Raw genomic sequence first — 25,763 nt, forward strand, 5'->3', positions numbered from 1 at the left:
CATAAAATCTGAAATTTATAAAAATCTAAAGGGAGCTCATGTCAATAGATTAAAAAAATTACCGCAATTTCTTGAAAGTTGGTAAAAACATTCTTGAGTAATTGTCCAAAAACAGGAAAACCAACCTTTTTTTAATGAATAAAAATCCATAACTCGGAAACGTAAAATCTAATATTGATAAAAAACGAAAGGGAGCTCACTTCAATAGATATAATTCACCAAAGTATTATGCAAATTGGTTAAAGCTTTTTGAGTTAATGTTTCGACATGTTGACACTGGACAGACCAACAAAGGTATACCATAATACGTCCCGTAAACGGGCGTATAAAAACATTTACTGTTACAAACAAAACTAACTATAAAAGTAACATATTGAGCAACAAAAATATACTCACTTATCACACCAAAGACTTTTCAGGTGATCTTTAGTCAATCTCATAACAGCATAAAACCATTCCCAGAAAGTAAAACTCCTCCCTGGTAATGTATCCTGTCAACATAAAAATCAGATAACGTTTTTATCAATAAAACAGCAGAAAACTCTTTTTCTGAAATTTCTCCGTCCAATAAACTTGGTCCACTAGAATGAGTTAAATACAAGATCTTTAATTATTTATTATACAAGATATCTGAAATGAGTTTATTATAAAAAGGAATATTGTTAACCTATTTAATATTTAGGAGGAGACTGCATCATTGATGTTTGTCCCACATCTGTTAAATATTTATAATCATTCTAAATTGTCAAACACTTCAAAGGTCGTTCTGAAATAATCAAGGTTGAAGGGCCCAGGTAATTAAGAATATTGACAGTTCTATTTCAGCTTTTTTCACCCTTCACAAAATACTTTTAAGATTGTTGTGTTATCCTGACTTTCTCCTTTTTAAATATATGAACACTTAAAAATTACACATTTAATATGACTTTATTCGAATAATATATCAGCTGTTCATAGACAAAAAACCAAAATTGTTCACTAAGCTTGAACAAATAAACAGGCCATACCTTGTTAAATAAAGACCAATTTATGTTGTGATTTGAATATTCATCTGTTTTATTATTTCCTCCTGTAATAATAAATAAATATGACATAAGACATACAGAAACATCGTAAAATATTTACAGCAGAATGCATTGAGTGAGTAAGTAATGGTAGAATCTTTGGTTAGTTTGCTTGTTAGGTGAACTGTGAAGTCATTATTAGGTTATGTATACTACTCTCCTTTCAGGGTAGTCTAGTCCTACCGACAGATGGCATATCTGTCAGACTATAGTTTACCTTTTAAAGGAGGGTAGTTTATCTAACCTAACAATGACTTCACGGTTCAGCTAGAAAGCAAGCTAACCAAAGATATTACCTTTAACTTAACACTCAATGGATTCTGCTGTAAAGCCATCTATATGCAAGGTATTAAGCATCTTGTCTTCTACCTTCTGAATGATAAAACTTTATATAATAGTTTATTACAAGACAAATTATGCACAATATTCAAAAAGTTTCACTTTTAAAGTCAAAGCATGAATAAAAGTATCACATCTAATCTTACAGTAGTCATCAGCAGAAATACAACCTTCAGAACAAAATTTGTTTGGATAATTTTAGGACTAAATTTATGCTTACCAAACACTTTTGATGCCAGATAGTTGAGGTTTTCTGGGCCGAGGCCTTTCCCTGTCACTGCCTGAAATTTAGTGTTGAGGAGCTGTGACATTAACGTCCATGACACCTGACTAGGAACTTGGAATGGTGTTCTTCCCTAAAAATAAATAATGGTTCCTTCATTATTAAGATTTCCTTGAAGCTAATTCCTACAATATCAAAGATGAAAATTGATGATAAGCAATATGGATTCCATGTAGAATTGTCAAAATATGCACTGGTCAATAAACAATTAAATTTTGTGAAACAAATTTGTACAATTTGCCTTAATTAATTAATTATGTCACATTAAGTGTAGCAACTCTGGTATAACCATCTGAAACAAGAATTTGCATATTTCTATGTTAAGCATACCCCACTTATAATTCTAAGTATGAGAAAACAAGATATTGGTGGATCTGAAAAGTGCTTAAAAATCACAAGGAATCACTCTCAAGCTGCAGATGAAGTAATTCTGTTCAGTAATATAGTATTGTGCGACTAAAATGCAATGCTCATTCAACATATTGAAAAATTCAAAGTATTGGCAAGTAGGAAGAGGATGTCTGGCAGATCCATTGAGCCTTCACACCTTTAATCCATCACTTTCAAGCAGGGAGATTGATAAATTGTTGGTTGCTTAAGGTACAGTGGCTCAAGAAGGGAGAAGGTGTCTGACAGATCAATTGAGCCTTCACACCTTGAATCTAACACTGTCAAGCAGGGAGAAGGCGTATAACAGATCCATTGAATGAATCCATCGTGTCAAGCTGTTGACCAAATATGAAGTCATTTGGTGAAAACTGCATAAAGAAGATGTCAGTTTTAAAGCTTAAGTTAAATTGGTTGTAAAATATTTAACAAATTTCAATAACTTACTTGTGTTAATAAAATGATATTTTCTTTTTCTTGTTTTATATTTCTATTCATTATTCATGTGTTCTATATATAATGTCAACTCCTTTTTCAGTTAAATGAAAATTTGAATATTTTTAACTTTAACTGTTAGCTGCAAGAACAGGAACAATGCGTAAAATCAATGTCAATTTATTAGGTTAAAGGGCAAATAATTCTAATCTGAGGTTGCAAATACATAAATTAAAAATATATAGCATGATCAGGGGATTTGTCTTACAGCCTAAAAACGACCTGTTTGAACTTTATGCTTTTAAATATAACTAAATGGATTTTTCAAAATCTTTTACAAAAATGTTTATATGTTGGTACTATATTAACTATACATTTAACATTCATGCATGGAACATTTATTTCAAAGAACAATGATTTAGCGTACCATCCATTAAGCTTTAAGCCGTATAATGTGACAGGCATACAAAAAAATAACTTACCACTAAATGCTTATACATATGTACAGTTTAACAATAGTCCTTTTTTTATACATACATGTATAAGCATGATATAACATATTGAACGGTACTACACTGTATACAAGCATGCATATTACAATACCACTGTTCTCTACTCAATATTCTACTTACTTGCAGAAATAATTTTTGTTTTAAAAATAAGGCTGAAAAATAGTTATTGTGACCACCTTTGTAAGTTTTAAATTGCAGAGTTTTTCATGATTAAAATCTAATAACTTGGAAAGGACTATTCTTCAAATTGTCAAAACAATTCATGTCATTTGCAAAACAAACTAGAGCTACCAGCAGCCATATGAAATGTGTATAAATGTTAAGGGTTTTCTTGCTACAAATCGGTTAAACTATTTACCAAAAATCTAAAGAAGCAATCTTGGATAAAGCCTGTAGTTATTATCTACAGTAAGACTTTTAAATGTTATTACCTCTCTTCAAAAACAAAACACAACAACTGCACTGAGCACAAATGCCTCACCTACTAAATTCAGCAAAGTGACTTATTAGGAAAAATACATGAGAAATTTGTCCATGCCAATGTCCAACAGTTTTGCCTTATGAACATATGAAGGATCAAGATGCCAAAAAAAGTGCCTCATACTTTCTCTTTTCTAAAGGATATGTTACCCAAAGCAAAGTAATTATTCCATACAAGGTCAGCTCCATAGCATAATGAACGTATATACCACAAAGGTCATTCATTAAACTTACCTTACCTTACTGTACCTAACAACAAAGACCATAAGGCAATGGCATGCAAGGTACGTTACCATTTACCATATAGTTACCTTACCTTAGCTTACCTGACATTACCTTACCTTACTGTACCTTACAACAAAGACCATAAGGCAATAGCATGCAAGGTACGTTACCATTTACCTTACCTGACATTACCTTACCTTACTGTACCTAACAACAAAGACCATAAGGCAATGGCATGCAAGGTACGTTACCATTTACCATATACCACATGCATGCTTAAAACTTATGAAGAATTTACATTCTTTTGAAAACTACTAATAATTACTGGCTCAGCAAACTGGTTGTCCCATAACACTGTTGCTAAGGCGTTGCATTCTTGGTTTCCATGAACTGTTACAACAACAGGAAGTGACAATGTCTAAAAAAAAATAATTATACAGTGATTTCATATAAAATGATGACACAGAAATATGTCTTGCCTTTTTATTATGTTGATAATACATGTATAATGCAAATATTGAATATACAAGACATGAAAAGTCAATGGCTGTAGGTGATAAGATAGCAGTTTTCAATAGGAAATTGCTCCTTTACCTACATTTTTTTTTATTTTTTAAGTACTCTGTTTGTTTTTATTTATTCATAGGTTGGCATTATCTTCTTTAAGTTTTAATGTCAGCTTTATACTAATAGTTGACACAATTTCAGTTGATTACCATATTTGTGGTTTTCCTTGGGATAGGAAACTCACCACAGCCTTGACAAATACTATAAAAGAAAGTAAATGTTTACACAGAGATTTAACAAAACACTAATCATGATTTTAACTTGACATTCTAAAAGTGAATAATCAAACATACCCAAACTTGAAACATCAGTTCACCATTAATGCCAAGCTGGAAATCGGATTGGAACAGGATACAAAATTTTTCTTCTGTTACAGCCTATTAAATTAAAACAGTGGCTAATAAATATCCTTCATTTCACTGAATAGATATATTGGTGTTGGATATATGAATTTAAAACCTGTTAAGCCATATAAATGACATGACCTTGTTGATAGAATCCTCCACCCTGTGTGTAGAATGATGGCCAAATCAAATGAAAACTTATGTTGGAAAAGATTGGATATACAGTAGATTCACATGATACATTTACAGATGATGACAAACACAGGAACAATGTAATCATGGATAATGTAATGGTATGATGTGCTTTACAACAATTTTTTTTTCTGTATCATTTTGACATCCACTCTTTTTCTCAGTGAACTTCCTGTGGATTCATTATAATTCGTTGGATACCATCTATAACATTACTGGTTAAAATGATTGAAATCCTAATATATCAAATAATACAATTCAAGGGCACTTTATTGAGATAACCTGAACATGTCATATCAGATAACCTACCATGTATATTCCATTGCAGATCCAATCTTACAATTGAAAAAAAAGTGTTAAAAGTATAACAACATACAAATACATGTTTTTATCCTTCATTGCATTTCTTAAGGGAGTTCGCTTCTCAGTTTCAAAGTAATTAACTTTTCAACACAGTAGTTTATATAGATAGGGGATTAATAAAGGAATCCAAAGAGCAAAAAAAATATATAGGTCACCGTGCTTCTTTTCGAGATATTAGCCAATGAAATTTTGGCGGGAAAATATTCTCTCTTGACTTTTCATAGCTTCATCATTGACAAGTTGAAGTTCTCAAAAACTGTGGAAAAGTAATTAAAATTTTATAAGACGTTTACAGATGGCTTATCATCATACATGTAAAAGATATACAAAAAAAAAAATGGGGGTCACCAGGCAAATTTTTGCAAGGCATTCAAATGGATAAAAGAAGAGGATTCCAAAATCTGACAAAAAATCTAAAACATAACAAGCCAGCTTCCTTAAACAGAGTATCTAAAAGTTGTATCCTCTTTTATATAGACTGAATTGATTTTTTTTCAATTTTTCTATTGCAACTTTCTAAAGAAATATAATCTTTACGGACTTAAGTTTAACACAAAATTTACAAACTTACTTCAGTTCCTTTTTTATCTGCTCTTTTAATCTTCTTCAGTTGCTGTAATGAAAATATAAAAAATATAAAAAAATATTAATAATATAAAAAATATTTATTTGATTCCTAGTTACACCGGGCAGACATGGGGTACTTGAAATATGTAATTGAAATTGACCGTAATTAATTACAATTTCTCAAGTAATTGAATGAAATGTGTAATTAAGCATTTTTTTCAATTAAAAGTAATACCCCCCTGTCCAAATATATATTTAAACTGCACTGTCAGGTTTTATCCTGTTTCAAAGTGTAAAATGAAATGTATTGTCAAGTGACTTTCAGATTTTACTTCTATAATACTTTTTTTACTTTACTGGTCTATTTATACTTTTTTTACTTTACTGGTCTATTTGTCAAGCACTGTTGTCAAAAAAATTAAAACATACAGGAGAGCAATTTAACCAAATAAGCACTGAAAATGAATGACCAAACTGTGATGTAAACTATAATACACTACCATATTCCTGAACTGTATACTCAGTTCTCCTTTCCCATCATGGTATTCCATTGTTCCTTCTTTATTCAATATGTCCCCACTATCAGCATCTTTGGCTGTCACATCACTCTTCAGTAATCCTCGAGCCTGTTCCTCACTAAAATAAACACAACAAAAACCAAATTTAACATGATAAATCTAGGAATAAAAGTTTATATTACTGAAATTATATACATTTGTAGTAGAAAGATAAATCATTTCAAACAAATTATTGCCATTCATTATAAATAAATTTCTATCAAAAATAAGGCTCAAAGAACTTTTTATATTATTTATATTAACAATAACGACGTCAAACATGTTGGAGTATGAATATATCACGTCAGAGTGGGCATGTCGCTTTTAACCAATCAGAAGACAGTAAATACACCAAATTTATTTATTAGTTGATAATGCCAATATATCCATGGAATACATATGTGCAGTCTTTGTAAAAACTGCAGGTTTAAAAGAGATTTTAGTTGTCTTATTCTGCTGTAAACATTGTTTAGGGTTGTAATTGGAAACAGAAAAATATGTAATTCAGACATTGAAAAGGGACATAGTTTTTGAATGGTGAAATTGATGCCACCATAATTCAAACTTGATCTGTGTTTTGTGGTAATAAGCATTGTGTATAAGTTTCATAACATTTGGTTGAGGCAAACTGAAGTTAGAAAACGGAAACCAATTAAGGTTATGTACGGACTGACGTACAGATGTACAAAGATAAAATGCAATGCCCCCTCCACTACGGTATGGGCATAAAAATGCTAATATGTTTTAAAAGAATTAGAATCTTGCTTTGTTTCCAAAGCAAAAGGAGAACATCATATTATAATAAGTATTTTTAAAGTGTTGTATAAAAATTTTTATAAAAAGGCTAATACATTCCATAAACCCTTTTTTTTTTAAAGGATTACAATTCTGTGTGTTTAAAAAATAAGGGCTGCAAATAGAAATGCTACTTGCCAGCTAAACATACTAATACATATAAAGATAATGTGGGATAATCTTATAGTATTGAATTATTGCACCAGATTTGGATTTATAGCATTCTCCCACTAAAATTGTCTCTCACCAACTTTGACACTATGACTGTAAATAAATCTTTAATGGTATGTAAAATCCAAGCAATCCTATTAGTATTGATTTAAAATAATATTTAATGTTTGCCTTCTCTATTGTAAAGGGGTGTAAAAATCAAAAATAGTTTGGTGATGTGATTGAACAGTACTGCAGTCTGTCCAATAGCACAGCACTGAAACACAAAAGGGATGAATAAAACAATTCTTAAACAGACTGGGGAGAAAATTGTATAACCTGAGCATAGAAGTTTTCACAATACACATTATGGCTTTTTTGGAAATCTGTCCCGCTTGACCTTTTGAAGTCATACAACAATCCATTGTGGCGTCAGATAATTTCTATTATGACGTCAAAATTTTACAGGAACATTTTTGATGTCCAGTAGTGGCGGACAAATAGGGATATGGTGTATAGGTTGTTTCATATAGATAACATATATTACCTGATTATTGAAGCTTTCACTGTAGGTGGATTCATATGGATGTTTAGTTTCCCTCCTACCAACAATCTAATTTTAGCCGTGAACCGAGATTCTTTCTTCAACACTTGAGGAGGCTGATGTTCCACCACAAATGTACTGAAAAAATTAAATATTTTTTAAACTTTAATCAAATTTACCTGTATTCACAATATGGACCTTATTCAAATAAATATCAATACATCCCTTATCCTCTTTTGGATTGAAAAAATATCAAGGTAAGTCTGTAACTGTTTGAAAATTGATTTGTTATTAGAAACCTACAAAACAGACCAACAGTCATCTTTTGGTTTTGAATTTGAATGTACCAAAATTGTTCCATGTCTTATAGATCTACATGTTAACGTACACTTGCATAAGGTAGATTTCTATCCGACGCAGCTTATATGTATTTTAATCATTTTTCAGAAAAATTATCACAAGTTTTGGTTAACATAATATTATTGACAGTAAACAAGAATGTGTCCATAGTACACGGATGCCCCACTCAAAACTATCATTTTCTATTTTTAGTGGACTGTGAAATTGCAGTAAAAACTCTAATTTGGTATAACAAGTGAAACTGCGAGCTACTGCTCACTGATGATACCCCCGCCGCAAGTGGATAATATTAATAGTGTAAAAATATGCAAGTGTTCGGTAAACAGGAAGTTGTCAAGTGATGAATCTGAAAACGCATCACACGGTATAGCTGACTTATAAAAATCCTGAAACCAAATTTCAGAAATCCTTGTATTGTAGTTCCTGAGAAAAATGTGACGAAAATTTTTAACTTGGTTATCATGTGTAAAATCATACAAGTGTTCGGTAAACAGGAAGTAGTCGAGTGATGAATCTGAAAACGCATCACACGGTATAGCTGACTTATATAAATCCTGAAACCAAATTTCAGAAATCCTTGTATTGTAGTTCCTGAGAAAAATGTGACGAAAATTTTCAACTTGGTTATCATGTGTAAAATCATACAAGTGTTCGGTAAACAGGAAGTAGTCGAGTGATGAATCTAAAAACACATCACACGGTATAGCTGACTTATATAAATCCTGAAACCAAATTTCAGAAATCCTTGTATTGTAGTTCCTGAGAAAAATGTGACGAAAATTTTCAACTTGGCTATCATGTGTAAAATCATACAAGTGTTTGGTAAACAGGAAGTTGTCGAGTGATGAATCTGAAAACGCATCACACGGTATGGCTGACATATATAAATGTTGATACCAAATTACAGAAAGGGTGGATGTGTAGTTCCTGAGAAAAATGTGACGAAAGTTTCATGGGACGGACTGACTGACGGACGGACGGACGGACTGATGGACGGACAGACAGAGGTAAAACAGTATACCCCCCCTTTTTTAAAGCGGGGGTATAACCTTTTTTAAAGCGGGGGTATAAAAATTAGAAAGACCATATCATAGGAAACATGTGTACTAAGTTTCAAGTTGATTGGACTTGATTGGATTGAGTTGATTTAGCAAAAACTACCTTGACCAAAAAATTTAGCGGGACAAACAAACGAACAACAGACACAAAGACAGAAAAACATAATGCCCTAGGTTGGGCATAAAAAGTCTAACATAAATATGTAAGTTATGTCTCCAGTGACCTTATAATTTTTAAATACCTTGTAACTAAAGATGACAATAGTGCTGTAATCTTCTGATTCAAGTCTGGTAATATGTCAGACTGGTTCTCTGTTGAGGTGTTCAGTGGGAGACGAGTACGTAATACTTCAAACTGTAAAATCTGTTGTCGACTCTTCCAGATGATTTCTGCCAAGCTTTCACTCCTGTAACATGGACATATTTTAGATTTTGCATGCGCTAAAAATAGTGAAACAAAGACAGAGTAAAATAAACCTCCTTTTGGGGGTGTTATTTTAATATGCATATTGTTTCTCTTTAACTTCATGTAAATTTTGCTATTAATAAAATCTTTTGTGTAATTGGTAAAACATAACTTGAAAAGTTATAAAAAATCTGAATGAAAAATGTCAATAATCATATAGTTTTATACAGACTAGCATACCCATCTTGCATTCTGCAGCATTACATTAACTTGACATTGAAGGCAAAGATCAAAGGTTTATATCATAAATAATTGTAAAATAAGCAAAATGGTTTTAAATAAAAAATTGTTGTTTGTTTTTGGAGAAAATAACATACCATGACTGTAGTCTGTCTAAAAGTTTCTCCTCTATTGGTGCACCATTCCCAGACAACTGTTGTTTACGTTTCCATGCAATCAACTCTACATCAATCACTTTTTTTTGTACATCTTCCAAAAACAGGAATGATTTCTTGTATTTGTTAAGTAACGTCTAAATGATAAAATTTTATAATTCTAGTAATGTGGCAAGCTGGCAGCAATGTTTGTTGGCTTTAGATGTAATCATTTACAATTCTTAAAGGATATTAAGAGTTGGATAGCAAATAGCCCCTTTCAGAATTCAATAATTTTTGTGTTGTATTTTTTTGTACTTAAAAAAGTATAATAAGAGATTATGTTTTAAGTACATAATACTATAAGAAGCTAATACCAACAATTGAAATGGTTTTTTTTCTGCTAAATTTTAAGCAATATGATCAAAATTTTAAATTGAAACCATGAAGTAACAAATATATCAATTGCAATTAATATAAAATACCATCTACAAATGTAAAAAGTATACTTAAATAATAACATATGACTTTCAAGCAATGGTTATAAAATTTTATTTCCTCTAATTACCGAACGAAGTTCCATAACTTCTTGAGCCTTGGTTGATAATTCTGTCTGAACATTTTTTTGCTGTGCTGAAATTTCTTTTTCCTTGTTCATCAGCTCTTCTTTCTCATTCCTCAGTTTCTCTAACTCATGCTGATTATCTCCCGCTTGTTGCCATTGCTGTATCTGGGTTTTAGCAAACTCCAATTTCTGTTGTAACTGATTTAAGGCATTACCAAGTTGTGCTGGAGATACATACAAAATGAAATCTCAACAAAAGTACATAGACCCACATTTCAGTCTATATAAAGCACATTACAGTGTAACCTGTGTAATCAGATACACTGGGTGACCAGAAAAAAATGTTGAATCAAGAAGGGTGTTGTAATACTGAGGTTTTTTCTGCAAGGATTGGCATATTTTGGGACCGTGAAAATGTGTCTGTTAAAGCAGGATGTTAGAATACTCAGGTGTTGGATTAGGTAAATTACACTGTGATACATTTTTAAATAAAACATTGTTTTAATTGAAAGATATCCAAATATCGAGGAATCGGTATAAGATTACTGTAGACTTAGATATGTTCCTGATTCCTCTTTTTTTCACAATTTACGAACACAATCTCCTTTGTCAACATAAATTTTATATAAAATGATTAAGAAAGTGAGCAGCTTTATTTGTTAATCAAGTGATACAAGAAGCTGTCAGATAGGGATAGCAAACCAATTTTTCCTGCAGAGGTCGAACCCTGAACAGTTCAGCAAGTATGAACTCAACATTTAAGCTAAAAACAGCTCTGAATTTGGAATGTGATTGAATATTTGAAATAGCATAGGTTTGTGACTAAAAATGAATGTGGTAAAAAACTCATATAATTTTGAACAGCCACTTTTCGGCAGCCTCCAATCTGCCCCCTGCCTTTCTCCTTACGTATAAATTTCCGTGAAAATTTTATGGTCATTTGATTTTTCAGGTTTCAATTCTTACTGTGAAAGAAGTAAAATTATAACTGATGTAAAATTTCCCTGTCTGCAGTACTTAGATGTATATATATATATATGAACTTATAAGGATAAGAAACAAAACCAGTGTGCACATTCTGTTTTACAATATCACAATTAAACACTGGAATAGTTATTGGCAGACAATAATATAACACAAGCTCCTTTTCCTATGAACTTCAAGGTATAAAGTACAATTACAATGTACCTGTTAAATTTGGTGAATTTTTCCAGTGTATAATCAAAGCTTCCTGTTTATCTTGTAGTTGTTTAATTTCTGTGTCTGTCACCTGTAATAGCACACAAATAACTCTTTCTTACAGATGTCATTTCACTCAGAATTTACTCAGGAGATCAAATACTGTAAATTCAGAAATGATTGCGATTTTTTAATTATTGCAAAAAATGCGACAGGGTTATAATCGCTATAATTCAATCTCCCATTCTAAAAATTTTATATGAATTAAACTGGTTTTTTTTCAATATTGCAAAAATTAAAATCGCATATTAGTCTAAAATGACAAAATTGCAATAATAAATGCACACAATAATTTCTGAATTTACAGTATCTAGTGTTGTGTGATAGAAAACAAATTTTAAATTTAACCTGCAAAAATTGTAATTTCTATTTATTTACTTCTGATTTAGATGTGTCAAAATTATCTTCAAAAGGTAAAGTTACAAAATATAATTATTGCCTAATAAAGCAATCAACAATACAGTAAAAATAAACAACTCATTATAAACAAATAAGATTGAATTTTCCTAGTAGTTTTAATTAAGCAGAAATTTCAATGTGCATGCTTTGGTATAGGGAACTCAAGAAATTATTCAAAGTGCAGATGCACAGAACGGTTTCAATCTAAACAATTTGGAAGTCCCACACTATTGCTGCTATCAGTGATATGCCTGCAAAAAATAAACTCAGTCCATGTTTAAGTATTATAAAGAAAATTAATTGGAAAAAAATCAAAAGTTTCCTTCAAGTGCTTTCTCGATTATAATGTATGAATGATTATTCCTGAGTTTTTTTTCTTGCTCTTCTGACCATGCTGACCAGGACATCTGACTTAATCTTCTGATTACGGTTAATTAAAATATAACTTACCGAAGTCCATGTCTGAAGGGTGTCTATGTCTTTAGATATCTGTTTGTTAGTTGCCAGTTGCTGCACTGTTGGATCTTCTATAACTAGTGAAGGCTATAAAATCAAAAGTTTTTCAATTAAAAAATATATGTAGAGAATAATAAGATAAAGCATGTGCCCTTCTTTTAATTTAAACAGCAAAAAATATGCTACTTAGACCAAATGTTATATTTGACAATCCTCCAAAAAGAGAAATTTATTCAGCATATTTTCAAACATTATTTTTATTCAATTTTCCATATCTTAATTGTCTTAATTAGCCACTTGATTATGTTCAAAAGAAAACAGTGGCTATAAGGTTTGCATCCCTTTAAAGGACTGTTGATCTATATAATATTAAATAACTTAACTTCACCTTACTACAAAGCAGAAATCAATGCATTTTAATGGGGGAGACAATGGTCAGAATCTTGTCCAGGGACATTTAATTCATATGTAGGACTCGGAGGTGCGATGGGGACGCTGAAGTGCGATGGTCACGCTAAAATGCAATGGTCTACGCAAAAGAGCGATGGTTCTTTCACTGAAGTGCGATGGTTTTGCATGAGGTTTAGACATTGTGACGTTTCAAATACAAAATTATTAATTTAAATTGTTCATAGGTGGGAGAATAAGATTTTTAGATGAAGGTTTCATGCGTTGTAGATGAAGGTTTTATGTGTATAAAGGAAAGAAAACATAAAGGAACAAACAATTCAAGTCCCGAACAGTTTTGAGAATTACAGGTGGAGGTTACAAAATGTGTAAAACTAAGTCAGACAGCAAACCATGGAAACAAGGCAGATCTTGGTCTGCAAATGAGCTAACCATTGTTCGGAAGCATGTTTAATGCATGCCCCAAACGTTTTGTAAGACAAATCAAATGTTTTGATCTTAATATCGATTTTAAATTCTCTTCAAGTATACATAACATGATTTTGTGTGAACACCTTGACCATAAAATAAAATTAATTATTTGAAAATGTTTTAATTTTTTTTTTAAGCTTTAATTTTGTTTTATTCTTGAAATGAAGCCTGCTTTGTAAGAAAACAAGCAATCTCCAACTTAGCAATAATTTTATTGTGTTCACAGTATTAATCTCCTGCAATGGTTGCTGAATGTTCCAAACTTGGTGTACTTTTCAATTTCTGATACTCAGCGGAGAGATGGCTTATTCTTAAGCTTTTTGACAGAAAAAGTGACACGTCTCACCATGAGTCGAATAAAAATGTACTTGGTGGTTTTTATTTTTTTTAAACTGTTATGATAGCAGATAAATAGATAAATGAGTGTTGTGCACAATATTTTAGCTATAACATGACATGAACAGTTTACTAGTATATTTGACAAAATTAAATGTATCCAGCTTAGTTGGTACTATAGATAGCCGCGCTGAACCCGTTTGTTTTATCCCACTTGAACACTCAATACATAAAACATGTACATGTACTTGTACTCGAATCCATCATATTTAATCTGAGCCATCCAGTCTATTTTCTGACTCCATAATGTGTGTGCTATGCAAATATTAGCAATTTAAGAATTAAAGTCTCTGGTTTGACCTGACCAGAAATCAAACCCGATCTCCCAAAATGAATATTAGCATGTCCTGGTATTACTTGACAACTATAGATTAAAGTTTTCTAAATTTTCTTGAACTACAGGAATCTTACAAAAAGAGGGAAAAACACATCATATGATATAGTATTATAAGTGTATGACTGTAAAACATTCATTATAAGTGTATGACTGTACAACGTTTATTATAAGTGTATGACTGTACAACGTTTACTATAAGTGTATGACTGTACAACGTTTATTGTAAGTGTATGACTGTACAACATTTATTATAAGTGTATGACTGTACAATATTTACTATAAATGTATGACTGTACAACATTTACTATAAGTGTATGACTGTACAACATTTATTATAAGTGTATGACTGTACAACATTTACTATAAGTGTATGACTGTACAACATTTATTGTTAGTGCATGACTGTACTATGATAAGTGTATGACTATACAACAATTATTATTCAAGAATTAAACTAGAAAGAACAACACCAATTTCCATAAAGTGTGAGATGCAGGTCCTTGTAAACGTAAAATCTTGAATATCATACAATAACAATTACATACTAAGCCATAAAAGTGTATAAACAGTTCTAAGCAAAATCAAACTTTCCCTTCAACAAAACACCATCTGTTAATGTTAAACTTACATTCTCTGCCTGGTTTACAAGAGATTCTTCTAAGGTTAGACAACTCTTTACAGTTTTAACAAATGCTAATGGTGAAGGCTCATATGTTTCCTACAAAGTTAAACAGTCATGACAGTATAGTTTTTGAGCATGAGATATATCATCCAAATCAATTTCATGAAGCTGTTTTAATTTTTATCTAAAATTTTGAATCTAGGCAGGAAATGTTTTGTCTGTCTGTTACCTTAACACTGATATTCACTGTTTCAAGTATACATCTTTAGAAACATACTATGGATTCATTTATTTTCGTGGGCACCAATTTTCGTGGATGAAGGGAAACTTACAGGTTGGTGTACATTTAATTTCATGGTTTTGTCGAAGTCTTTAAACAAGTCTTTAGAAAATTTGTCATTTGTTGAACATTTAACTTCTTGGTTCACCATTACCCATGAAAATTGGAATCCAACAAATAATAATTAATCCACAGTAAAACATTACAAAAAAAGATTTAACAATGTATACAAAAGAGGGATGAAAGATACCAAAGGGACAGTCAAACTCATAAATCTAAAACAAACTGACAACGCGATGGCTACAAATTATCATTGTAAGAATTGCTTTTTGTTTGTTTTGTACATAAATCAGGTCATTAATCCTCTGATTTAAATTATTACATATAATAAGTCATTTCAGGGACTTAACGTGCTTGCTATGCACCTAGGTTTTGATAATTATTCAAGGTTGTACAATGACCTACAAATGCAAAGTTAACTTCTACATCATTTGGACTCTGGTGGAGAGCTATCTCATTGGCAAGCATACCACATCTTATTAATTTTATAAACTGTAACAGTAATGCCAAATGCAAACTCAGTAAAAAATTCGATGTAATACATACTCGTAACTGGTCTATCACATTTTGGAAACGTAACTTTAGTAAAAAATAATCTCCTGTTGTAGGAAGCTCATCTGACTTCTGTTGTATGAGTTGTAACAGGCTGACAAGTAGTGTAACAGCATACTGTTCATGCTGGCTGTTGGTTTCATCTACCTGACTCCTATATATATAAATATATCAAAACTAATTAAAAAGTTAGTGACACTAATTAATTTTTGTGACATAAATAAGTATTTACCGGTATAAGGAAAAGCTTACACTGAAACAGCATACCTTGTACATTCATATATGAACACACAAAATACATAAATAATTTCCAAAAAACAGTGTATTAAACTTGAAAGCTTTATCAAATTATAAACCTGTGAACACATGACTGGTTAAACAGGGAATATCAGGTTCTATTTAGGTTGATACCAGAGAGTGTCCTAATAAACAAATAAATAAGGCCTCAAGACTCATCGGAATGCAGGTATTATTTAATTTCAGATTGACATATTTAGTAGTTCTCTACACCCTCATTAGGAGAAAATTCAAATTAATCTGAAATAAATATTTATACTTGCATTTCCATAAAGTGTTTTATTTTCATAACTGAAAGCCTTATGTTCAGAAAAGTGCAGATAAAAACAAAACTGTGTGTCTGTAGGACACCATGCCTTGTCTAAACTATCACATTTCAATTTTCAGCGAATGGCAAAATTTTGGTTAAATAATGTGGTATAGAATTCACAACATATTAAACTTTTGAACGAATGTTTCAGGTGGATGTTACCGTATCTCATTGCTAACTACATTTACCAAAATCAAAAAACTTGAATGTGATAAGTGAACTACAAAATCCTAATCAAAGAGCTGATAGCTCTGAGGTGGAAGAAGGTGAATAAAAGGTTACTTGAATTACCATAAAAGCAGCCCCAATAACCCAGCCTGCTTTATTCCATTATTGTTATGACATAATTTTTTTTCTTCAAACAAGAATGTGTCATAAGTACATGGATTTCCCATCCGTACAATCATTTCCTATGTTCAATGGACCTGTTTGTTGGTCTTTGTGAAAAAAAGAATAGTACATTGTGCTTTAAATGATTTAATTGAATACAAAAATAACGTATTATGTCAATAAGTTAGTGAAAAAACTACTATTCAGTATTATCTTTATGGTAGTACTGCATCATTGAATTTTGTCAATCAGCCAAGCTTTTATCCTTAAGCTGTGCAAGAACCCTCTTTGCAGATGGAAATTCACCTGCGGCAGTGCCATGTTCACGATTTTACAACTAGATGAAAACAACAAAGTTCAAAATCTAGCATGTTAGAATAATCTTCAGAGAAAACGTTTTTGATTAGCTTATTAATTTGATCATGAGAAACACAGAATTTGATTGGCTGAACACGATTGTTTTACCTTGGGAACAAAATAAGGAACAGATGATTTTCACTAAATCGTGTTTTAGAGGGTTTTTTAACGATACCCTTAATTTTAATATTTAAAAAAAATGCAAGGACGTATTATAAAACGTCCTTGATAAGTGTGAAGAGAATGAACACAGGGTGAACGTACTATATGGTCAAAAGAACTCAGGATGAACAGACCAAGGGCGAACATGTAAACAGGGCGAGTCAACCCGATACCAAATTCACGCATGCGTACTACATTAAAAACATCCGGTTACAAGTAAACAAACAAAGTTCATGTAGATGAGATGAAATCTAATAATTTACATAAATAAAAGGGTACATATTTACGATAGTGATTGTTTTTCAATCCTAATTTACAAACTAAATGATTCAGATGCTTAATCATGTGTAAAAATTGGTGTCAAGAATTGGCAGTTGTTATGAAATTGTAATGCACAGAAACGGATGCGGCATACAGAGGTTCAATGATTTTAAAGTCGGCACCATAGGTCTTCAGGAGACTTGAGGTCTTCTTCCACCAAAAACAATTTGGTTAACTTCCACAGCATAATAAACATGTGTACTAAGTTATTAATTGAGGTATACTTCCCTGAAAACTACCTTAACCAATCAAAGCACTGTTAGCCCTATAGGCAGTTAACCAAAACCTATAACCTGATACAGGATCCGAGAACAGAATTTTTGGACAGAGACAATTTTTACAAAACATGATATCCCCTACAATACAAGGAGGGGCCTAAAAATATTGACAAATATAATGCTTAAAAGTGAACAAAGGTCCAAAGAGCCCAAATTCTTAATTTGAATAAATAGTAACAGAATAATAAAACATTTGAAATAACTTGACATACAAACAACAATAATATAATGAATGATGAGGAATAAATATGAAATGTGAACAAAATTAAAAAACAAAAACAAAACAAAACTGACTCCCATTGATCTGATGAAATAACTGCTTTCTTGGCAACAAACTGACAATTTTCAGAATTATTTTCATCCAGTAGAAACCTAAGATAAAATCAAGTCTTTCAATTATAATACATTGTAGTTGAAATTGAATCAAAAACAAATTCCTGTGGGGTCTTTATAACTTAAATCTGAAATCTCTGCATCATATTTATTTAAGTAATTGTGGTGCCATCATTGTTATAATTTTGAAATAAGCCGTCCTTTGAAATGTACATGTGTATAATGCAGAATTCCCTTAACAAGCAATAACTACTTTAAAGCACTTTTGCAAAGAAATTGAAACACAAAATTGAATAATTACAATTGCTTCTAACTGTGAGTTAAATGTGTACAGCCTTTTTCGCTTTTTTTACTACCAGACTTTTAAAATATATAATATGCTGCAGGTGTCATTTTACTGTGCCTATGGCATAGTAGCATTCTTATGTATGGATAAGGTGGTACAATTTGTTAAATTCAGTTTTAACATAATGGATAAAAAATTTGATATTAATTATCAAACAAATTATACAAATAGTAAAATAATAAACGTGCAATGGATTCTTTTATTTTTTCGGTCTCATCATGTATTACTGGTTATATTAAGTAACTAAGAAATAAGCTTACCATGGCTGTTCTTCTATCCATTCTGCAAAATAATGACGGACCTCTATGGGAAACTTTGTGGCATAGATTGTCTCTATTTGTTTCAGGTATTCTGGAGGTAGTAGTTGGGTCTTGGCCCAAAGGGACATACCGGAACAGATTTGCTGAAATATATAGAATTGATATATAATACATAGTTACACCTTCTGCAAAATTGGACTTCAAAAAATATTTTATAACTATCAACATATGCACTAAGAAAATAAATAAAACAGGATGATAAAGCAGAAGCAACGTGTATTTTTTTGTTTTTTGAATACTTCTTAAGTTTAGCAGTTAAAACAAGAGGCTCTCAAGAGCCTGAATCGCTCACCTTAATTCTTTTGGTTAAATCTCTCATCAATGATTATTTTGGCTTTTCAATTTATTTAAATGTTTTTTGGATCGTCCTATTTTCTTCAAAAGCCAAAAAAAATAATCATTTTCTCCTATGTTCTATTTTAGCCATAGGAGCTATGTTTCTTGACATACAAGGAAATAAAATATAAAATCTATACTAGATACTCTGAAACTCATTTAGCCTAAGTTTGGCTGAAATTGATACAGCAGTTTCAAAGGAGAAGATTTTTTAAAGTAAGTCAACATGATGAACAAATTGTGAAAAAAGTCTTTAAAGGGCAAAAACTCCTTAAGGGGTCAATTGACAATTTTGGTCAAATTGACTTAATTGAAGATCTTACTTTGCTGAACATTATTGCTGTTTACAGTTTATTTCTATCTATAATTATATTCAAGATAATAAACAAAAACAGCAAAATTTCCTTAAAATTATCAATTCAGGGGCAGCAACCCAACAACAGGTTGTCTGATTCATCTGAAAATTTCAGGGCAGATAGATCTTGACCCGATAAACAATATTACCCAACGTCAGATTTGCTCTAAATGCTTTGGTTTTTGAGTTATAAGCCAAAAACTGCATTTGACCCCTATGTTCTATTTTTAGCAATGGCGACCATGTTTGTTGATAGATCATAACTTCGGATACAATTTACAAACTAAATACCCTAAGGAACATTCAATTAAAGTTTGGAAGTATTTGGCCCAGTAGTTTCAGAGGAGAAGATTTTTGTAAAAGATTACTAAGATTTACGAAAAATGGTTAAAAATTGACTATAAAGGGCAATAACTCCTAAAGGGGTCAACTGACCATTTCCGTCATGTTGACTTATTTGTAAATCTTACTTTGCTGAACATTATTGCTGTTTACAGTTTATCTCTATCTATAATAATATTCAAGATAATAACCAAAAACAGCAAAATTTCCTTAAAATTACCAATTCAGGGGCAGCAACCCAACAACGGGTTGTCTGATTCATCTGAAAATTTCAGGGCAGATAGATCTTGACCTGATAAACAATATTACCCCATGTCAGATTTGCTCTAAATGCTTTGGTTTTTGAGTTATAAGCCAAAAACTGCATTTGACCCCTATGTTCTATTTTTAGCAATGGCGACCATGTTTGTTGATAGATCATAACTTCGGATACAATTTACAAACTAGATACCCTAAGGAACATTCAATTAAAGTTTGGAAGTATTTGGCCCAGTAGTTTCAGAGGAGAAGATTTTTGTAAAAGATTACTAAGATTTACGAAAAATGGTTAAAAATTGACTATAAAGGGCAATAACTCCTAAAGGGGTCAACTGACCATTTCCGTCATGTTGACTTATTTGTAAATCTTACTTTGCTGAACATTATTCCTGTTTACAGTTTATCTCTATCTATAATAATATTCAAGATAATAACCAAAAACAGCAAAATTTCCTTAAAATTACCAATTCAGGGGCAGCAACCCAACAACGGGTTGTCTGATTCATCTGAAAATTTCAGGGCAGATAGATCTTGACCTGATAAACAATATTACCCCATGTCAGATTTGCTCTAAATGCTTTGGTTTTTGAGTTATAAGCCAAAAACTGCATTTGACCCCTATGTTCTATTTTTAGCAATGGCGACCATGTTTGTTGATAGATCAAAACTTCGGATACAATTTATAAATTAGATACCCTAAGGAACATTCAGTTAAAGTTTGAAAGTATTTGGCCCAGTAGTTTCAGAGGAGAAGATTCTTGAAATAGTTTACGACGACGACAGACGACGACAGACGACGACGGACGCCAAGTGATGGCATAAGCTCACTTGTCCCTTCGGGACAGGTGAGCTAAAAATGTATAAAATTCAATATTTGTAAATGGCCTGCATCAATGAGAATAACCCATAGTGTATAGTCAGCTATATATTAAAGACCTCAACATAATAAATTTGAAACAATTTACATTTGTACATTGAAATTTGCCATTTACCATGCTTCATAACAATATAGGAACAAGTTTGACACAGTATAGTACCTTTAAGGAATATCTTTAAACTGTCAATTAACTTTTCATTTATCACAGTTCCAGTAAGAGTTTATAGTATATCTTCCTTTGTTATCAAGAAAGAACATGACCAAGGCTTCTCAATTTTATTCATTTGAGTTGTAGCAAATAAATTTGCTATCAGATTTTTTCAAAGGACCATTTGATTTAATTTAATAAACTTCACTTTGATAAGAGTGTTTAGAAGTGAGGTGTAGAGGCACCAACAATCAAAATTGTCAACAAAATTGAAAGGACCATCAAAAGCATGTAACCCCAAACCATCCAATTAGTTTTAAAAGAATTTCCATGAAGTATTTATGTCAAACTTAATGAAGATTTATGTCAATAACAATATCTTTATTCTCATAACCATTGCAGATACATAGGTACAAAAAGGGTGCAAAATATGTCAAACTCCATAAAGATTTATGTTGGTTGATTATTTATGCTACTCTCCTGCATCTTAAAAAATCAAAGCTACTGGAATGAGTCAATGCCCAGGGTCACATGTACATTGTAAGTTTGTGTTGAGTAAATAACTATCAAATAAAAATATAAATATGCTAATAAAATTTCATTTGTATGACTTGTACTTTATTTGTATGTTATCATCTTAAGATATTCACTCTGATAAGACAGTGACGTGACTGACACATGTAATTATCATTGTGACCTTGACCTAGATTTAACAAGGTCTATAAACATTTCCTGGAAAAAAGATGTACCCATATTATAAGAATAAATTAATAACATTTAAAAATAAAACCCATTCAAACTATAAATATTTGGGGTATTTAAAGCAATAATTTCACATTTATAATAGTGCAATGGTTGACCGACTTATAGATATATAACTAATACAAATGTGAACAAAGAGAGAGTGGGAAAGGGAAAACAAACTAAAAATATCAAAAAGTAAGGAAAATGAACTAACATTACACACAGATTTCTCTTTTTTCAAGCTCAGGACTAGTCAAAATACACATTCATCACAAATTAATCTTAAAGTATAACAATTCTGTGTCAAATAAAATATGAACAATATATATTTGGATTTATTTATGTGTAAGTAATCACAATCCATATAAATTAACTTATTGATGGTCACCCTACATTCAACATTGAGGTATACTTAAACAGACCAAGTGGTCATATTTTTAAAAATGCTGAAAAACAGCAATCAGATGGAATTTTTATAACAAACTTATCCCTTGAAACACATTGGTTGGAGGTTTATCGATTTATTCATGTTATTACAATAAATCAAATGATTTAAAAAAAAAATACATAAAAATACACAGTGTGACCATAAAAAAATGGACTGCAATATCAATATATTTGAGTCAAATTTATAACCCTGACATAAACTAAATTATTGTTATGTTTGAATTTAGATACAATTACCCTACAGAATATTATAAAATGTAAACACATTACTTTATTTTATCCATGGTAACAAGGCTATCGACATTATAAATGAGTTTAAGTATGTTTATGGAGCTACAAACAAATATATAACAAAAGTAATGGTTTTCAGTAAACTCACCTTTACCTCAAACAGAAAGTAAAAGCAATATTTTAATCTATTTAGATTGAATTTTTCAATTTCCCTATAGAAAACTTTATTACATGCATTAGGATTTTGTTACAAAAATAATTATTAAATTGGAAGCGATTTCAATTTGTTGTAACAGACAATTACATATCTTTTAAAGCGCTATTAAGAGTTATTATTTCCTGAGATAATATTGCAATACAAAATCATTGGAGACTTCTGAAAACAAAATATCAAAATGTAAAACACATGTATGCAAGACACAAAAGTCAATATTGTGCACAAAGACCAGACTACAAAAAGCAATGGTATTATTGATTTTGAATCAAATAATTCTCAATAACTCCTAATATAATATAAATGTTGGTTCAGAAGCTAGCTCTTTATTTATGTATACAATATGCATGATATGTACAAAATGCAGTAAAATAAAATATTAAATAAATTAACCTGTGAATGTAAAGAGGGTTGCAATGTGTCCACTTTCTTAACTTTTCCTCCGTCAGCTTATTACTGATGACCTTTGTTTTTGTAACACTTGACACACACAGGAAGTTGTCCAAGTTTTCGGGATTGGACTAAAGAGTAATTATATGTATTGATGACTGATACATCCCTTATCCCTTATTGTATTAAAATAACCTGTTTAAACGGTAACTCAATGAGAGAGTGTGACCTGTGTGTCTCAATGAAAATCTGTGGGTGAGTCGTTGAAACAGAATCCCAATGACAGGTCTGTGTTGTCAACGTATATTTGTTCTGCCTAACAAAATTTCCATTGGAAACTTTGTTATAAACATTGTCATAATATCTTTTCCTGTTGGAACAAATATTCTATACCATTTATAATATTTCTTCCTTTGGAAATAATATTCCAGAATATATTTTCCATTTGGAACTTAAAATATATTATGAAGGAACTTCTATTCTGTGGCTTGTTGATAAATAACTTAATGGTAATATGTGAGTTAATTGTTGAAACCAGTGGCGGATCTAGAAATTTTCATAAGTGGGGGCTCACTGACTGACCTAAGAGGGGGCCGCTCCAGTCACACTTCAATGATTCCCTATATAAGCAAACAATTTTTTTCCCAAAAAAGCCCCCCCCCCCCCCCCAATCCGCCTCTGGAAACAGAAGCCAAATAAGGGATCTGTATGACCTGTTGAATAAATAACTCAATAGGGGATTTGTATGACCTGTTGAATAAGTAACTCAATAAGGGATTTGTATGACATGTTGAATCAGTAACTCAATAAGGGATATGTATGACCTGTTGAATAAATAACTCTATAGGGGATTTGTATGACCTGTTGAATAAGTAACACAATAAGGGATTTATTTGTATGACATGTTGAATCAGTAACTCAATAAGGGATATGTATGACCTGTTGAATAAATAACTCAATAAGAAATCTGTGAGACCTACAGTATACAGTAACTCTATGAGGTATCTGTGTGACCTTTTGTTACAGTAACTCAACATGCTCAATGAGAATTCTGTGTGACATGTTGAAGGTAAAAAATTCATTTCCTACCCAACATGCCATTTTCAGTTGCTGTCCTAATTTTACCCTCCTTACCCGTATTGATACTTTATTAGAATCTACATACATTGTATACAATTTCTCTTATTGATTCAGTGTTGTTATCACCTGATTTTGAATATTTAACTAATTGGAAAAAAAACCATGCAGCATGTAAAAGTTTTCAAAGTGTTGAACAATTTACATGTACAAGCTGTTCATGTACTGCATGTTATTGAGGAAAATGTTCAGTTGCAAGACCAGAGCATGCACATACATTGTACATGTACATGACAACATACAAATGTATTCTACAGTTTGTTCAAGGTATTTTCAATTTCAATTTACAATCTAAACACAAGTATCTGTAAAATCATTAATGTAACTTAAAAATACAATGTTATTTGAGAATGCTAAAAAAATAATATATTCCCACCTTTTTACATGTTTGTGCCAGCACACCATGGCCAACATGAATTTGATTAGAAGGAACATTGTCTAGTGTCACATATTGTGCAGTGTCCATATTACTGGCATATTCAGCACTGGTTTGTCGTTCTATTTTTGGTGTTATCTTACACTCATCCATCTCAAATGTATATGCTTCAGATTGCAATTTACTCCTCTTGGAATTTTTACTCATATTTGCATAGCTTTACCACACATAATTTGCACCGATCCAAAACCAGCGAACACAATATTTAAATAAATTTGGGACAAGGTCATGACATTCAGCAAGCTCAATCTACTTCACATATGAAATATCTGTAATTTCTATAGATATAACAATTTACAAATGTCCCCAAAATATGAATAATTTAAATATTTATCAGTAATTTTCATCTAAAGATGAGTATATCTAAACCACTTAACAAACTTCCTGTGGAAAAACCTAGCAGCAATGATATTTGGGGGTACATGTGACATTTTTTTTTGGGTATAAATAGAAAAAAATGCAAAACATTTCTTAGATTTGTGATTTTGCAATATGTTTGAGACCTGGACATTGACATGCATTTGATTTTATCAACGACGTATGTCTTTGTGCAATATAATACTGCGTGCTCTATGTCTTGTTGACAAAAGTTCTCACACATGACACCGGATATAACTTACGTTACAAAGTGCCTTGGTAAACTGGTCTGATATTTCCTAGATCGAGCTGTTCTTGGAAATGTCGGAAAAGGGAATTTCCAGGTTTTGACGCATTTGTGTTTGTTTTGACAAGTTAATTTTGATTGGACAATGTTTTATTTACTGGCCAATCAAATATCTTGTAACAAAAATTGAAAGTGAAACCACGTGTATTTCTTCGAAATGTAAACAGAATAAAATTCGGCGAAATGATAAATATAGATCTTTGATTTCGAAACTAAAAGTTCGATAGATTTTTTATGTTTTACATTTCAGCAAAACAAAAGACTATCTAATACTATTACAAAGCTATTTTGACGCAGAGGAAAAAAGCAAAATAAAATAAAATAGTACACAAAGTAAAGTTAA

The 25,763-nt window shown here is 31.3% G+C and overlaps 1 protein-coding gene across 4 annotated transcripts in view; it reads right to left on the reverse strand.

Annotated features, from left to right (window-relative positions):
* The window catches only part of LOC139512900 (signal transducer and activator of transcription 5B-like), a 48,610-nt gene extending 23,106 nt beyond the window's left edge, over positions 1 to 25,504 (reverse strand). The window contains exons 1-17 of one of the 4 annotated variants that reach the window (XM_071300860.1): positions 25,377 to 25,504; positions 18,782 to 18,924; positions 15,782 to 15,941; positions 14,902 to 14,991; positions 12,656 to 12,748; positions 11,756 to 11,837; positions 10,571 to 10,791; positions 10,006 to 10,160; positions 9,465 to 9,629; positions 7,808 to 7,942; positions 6,259 to 6,394; positions 5,763 to 5,804; positions 4,586 to 4,669; positions 4,051 to 4,143; positions 1,624 to 1,759; positions 1,008 to 1,069; positions 397 to 491 (exon numbers count right to left, since the gene is read on the reverse strand). In XM_071300860.1, coding sequence (XP_071156961.1) covers positions 397 to 491; positions 1,008 to 1,069; positions 1,624 to 1,759; positions 4,051 to 4,143; positions 4,586 to 4,669; positions 5,763 to 5,804; positions 6,259 to 6,394; positions 7,808 to 7,942; positions 9,465 to 9,629; positions 10,006 to 10,160; positions 10,571 to 10,791; positions 11,756 to 11,837; positions 12,656 to 12,748; positions 14,902 to 14,991; positions 15,782 to 15,941; positions 18,782 to 18,909 — 1,877 coding nt within the window. In that variant the 5' untranslated portion in view covers positions 18,910 to 18,924; positions 25,377 to 25,504. Of the gene's footprint in view, positions 1 to 396; positions 492 to 1,007; positions 1,070 to 1,623; positions 1,760 to 4,023; positions 4,144 to 4,585; positions 4,670 to 5,762; positions 5,805 to 6,258; positions 6,395 to 7,807; positions 7,943 to 9,464; positions 9,630 to 10,005; positions 10,161 to 10,570; positions 10,792 to 11,755; positions 11,838 to 12,655; positions 12,749 to 14,901; positions 14,992 to 15,781; positions 15,942 to 18,781; positions 18,925 to 24,696 lie in introns of all 4 variants that reach the window. The other 3 variants (XM_071300859.1, XM_071300858.1, XM_071300857.1) reach the window with 3 other exon arrangements.
* Between the last annotated feature and the right edge of the window lie 259 nt (positions 25,505 to 25,763).

Source organism: Mytilus edulis, chromosome 2 (assembly GCF_963676685.1).
Source record: "Mytilus edulis chromosome 2, xbMytEdul2.2, whole genome shotgun sequence".
In the NCBI taxonomy this organism is placed as follows: Eukaryota; Metazoa; Mollusca; class Bivalvia; order Mytilida; family Mytilidae; genus Mytilus; species Mytilus edulis.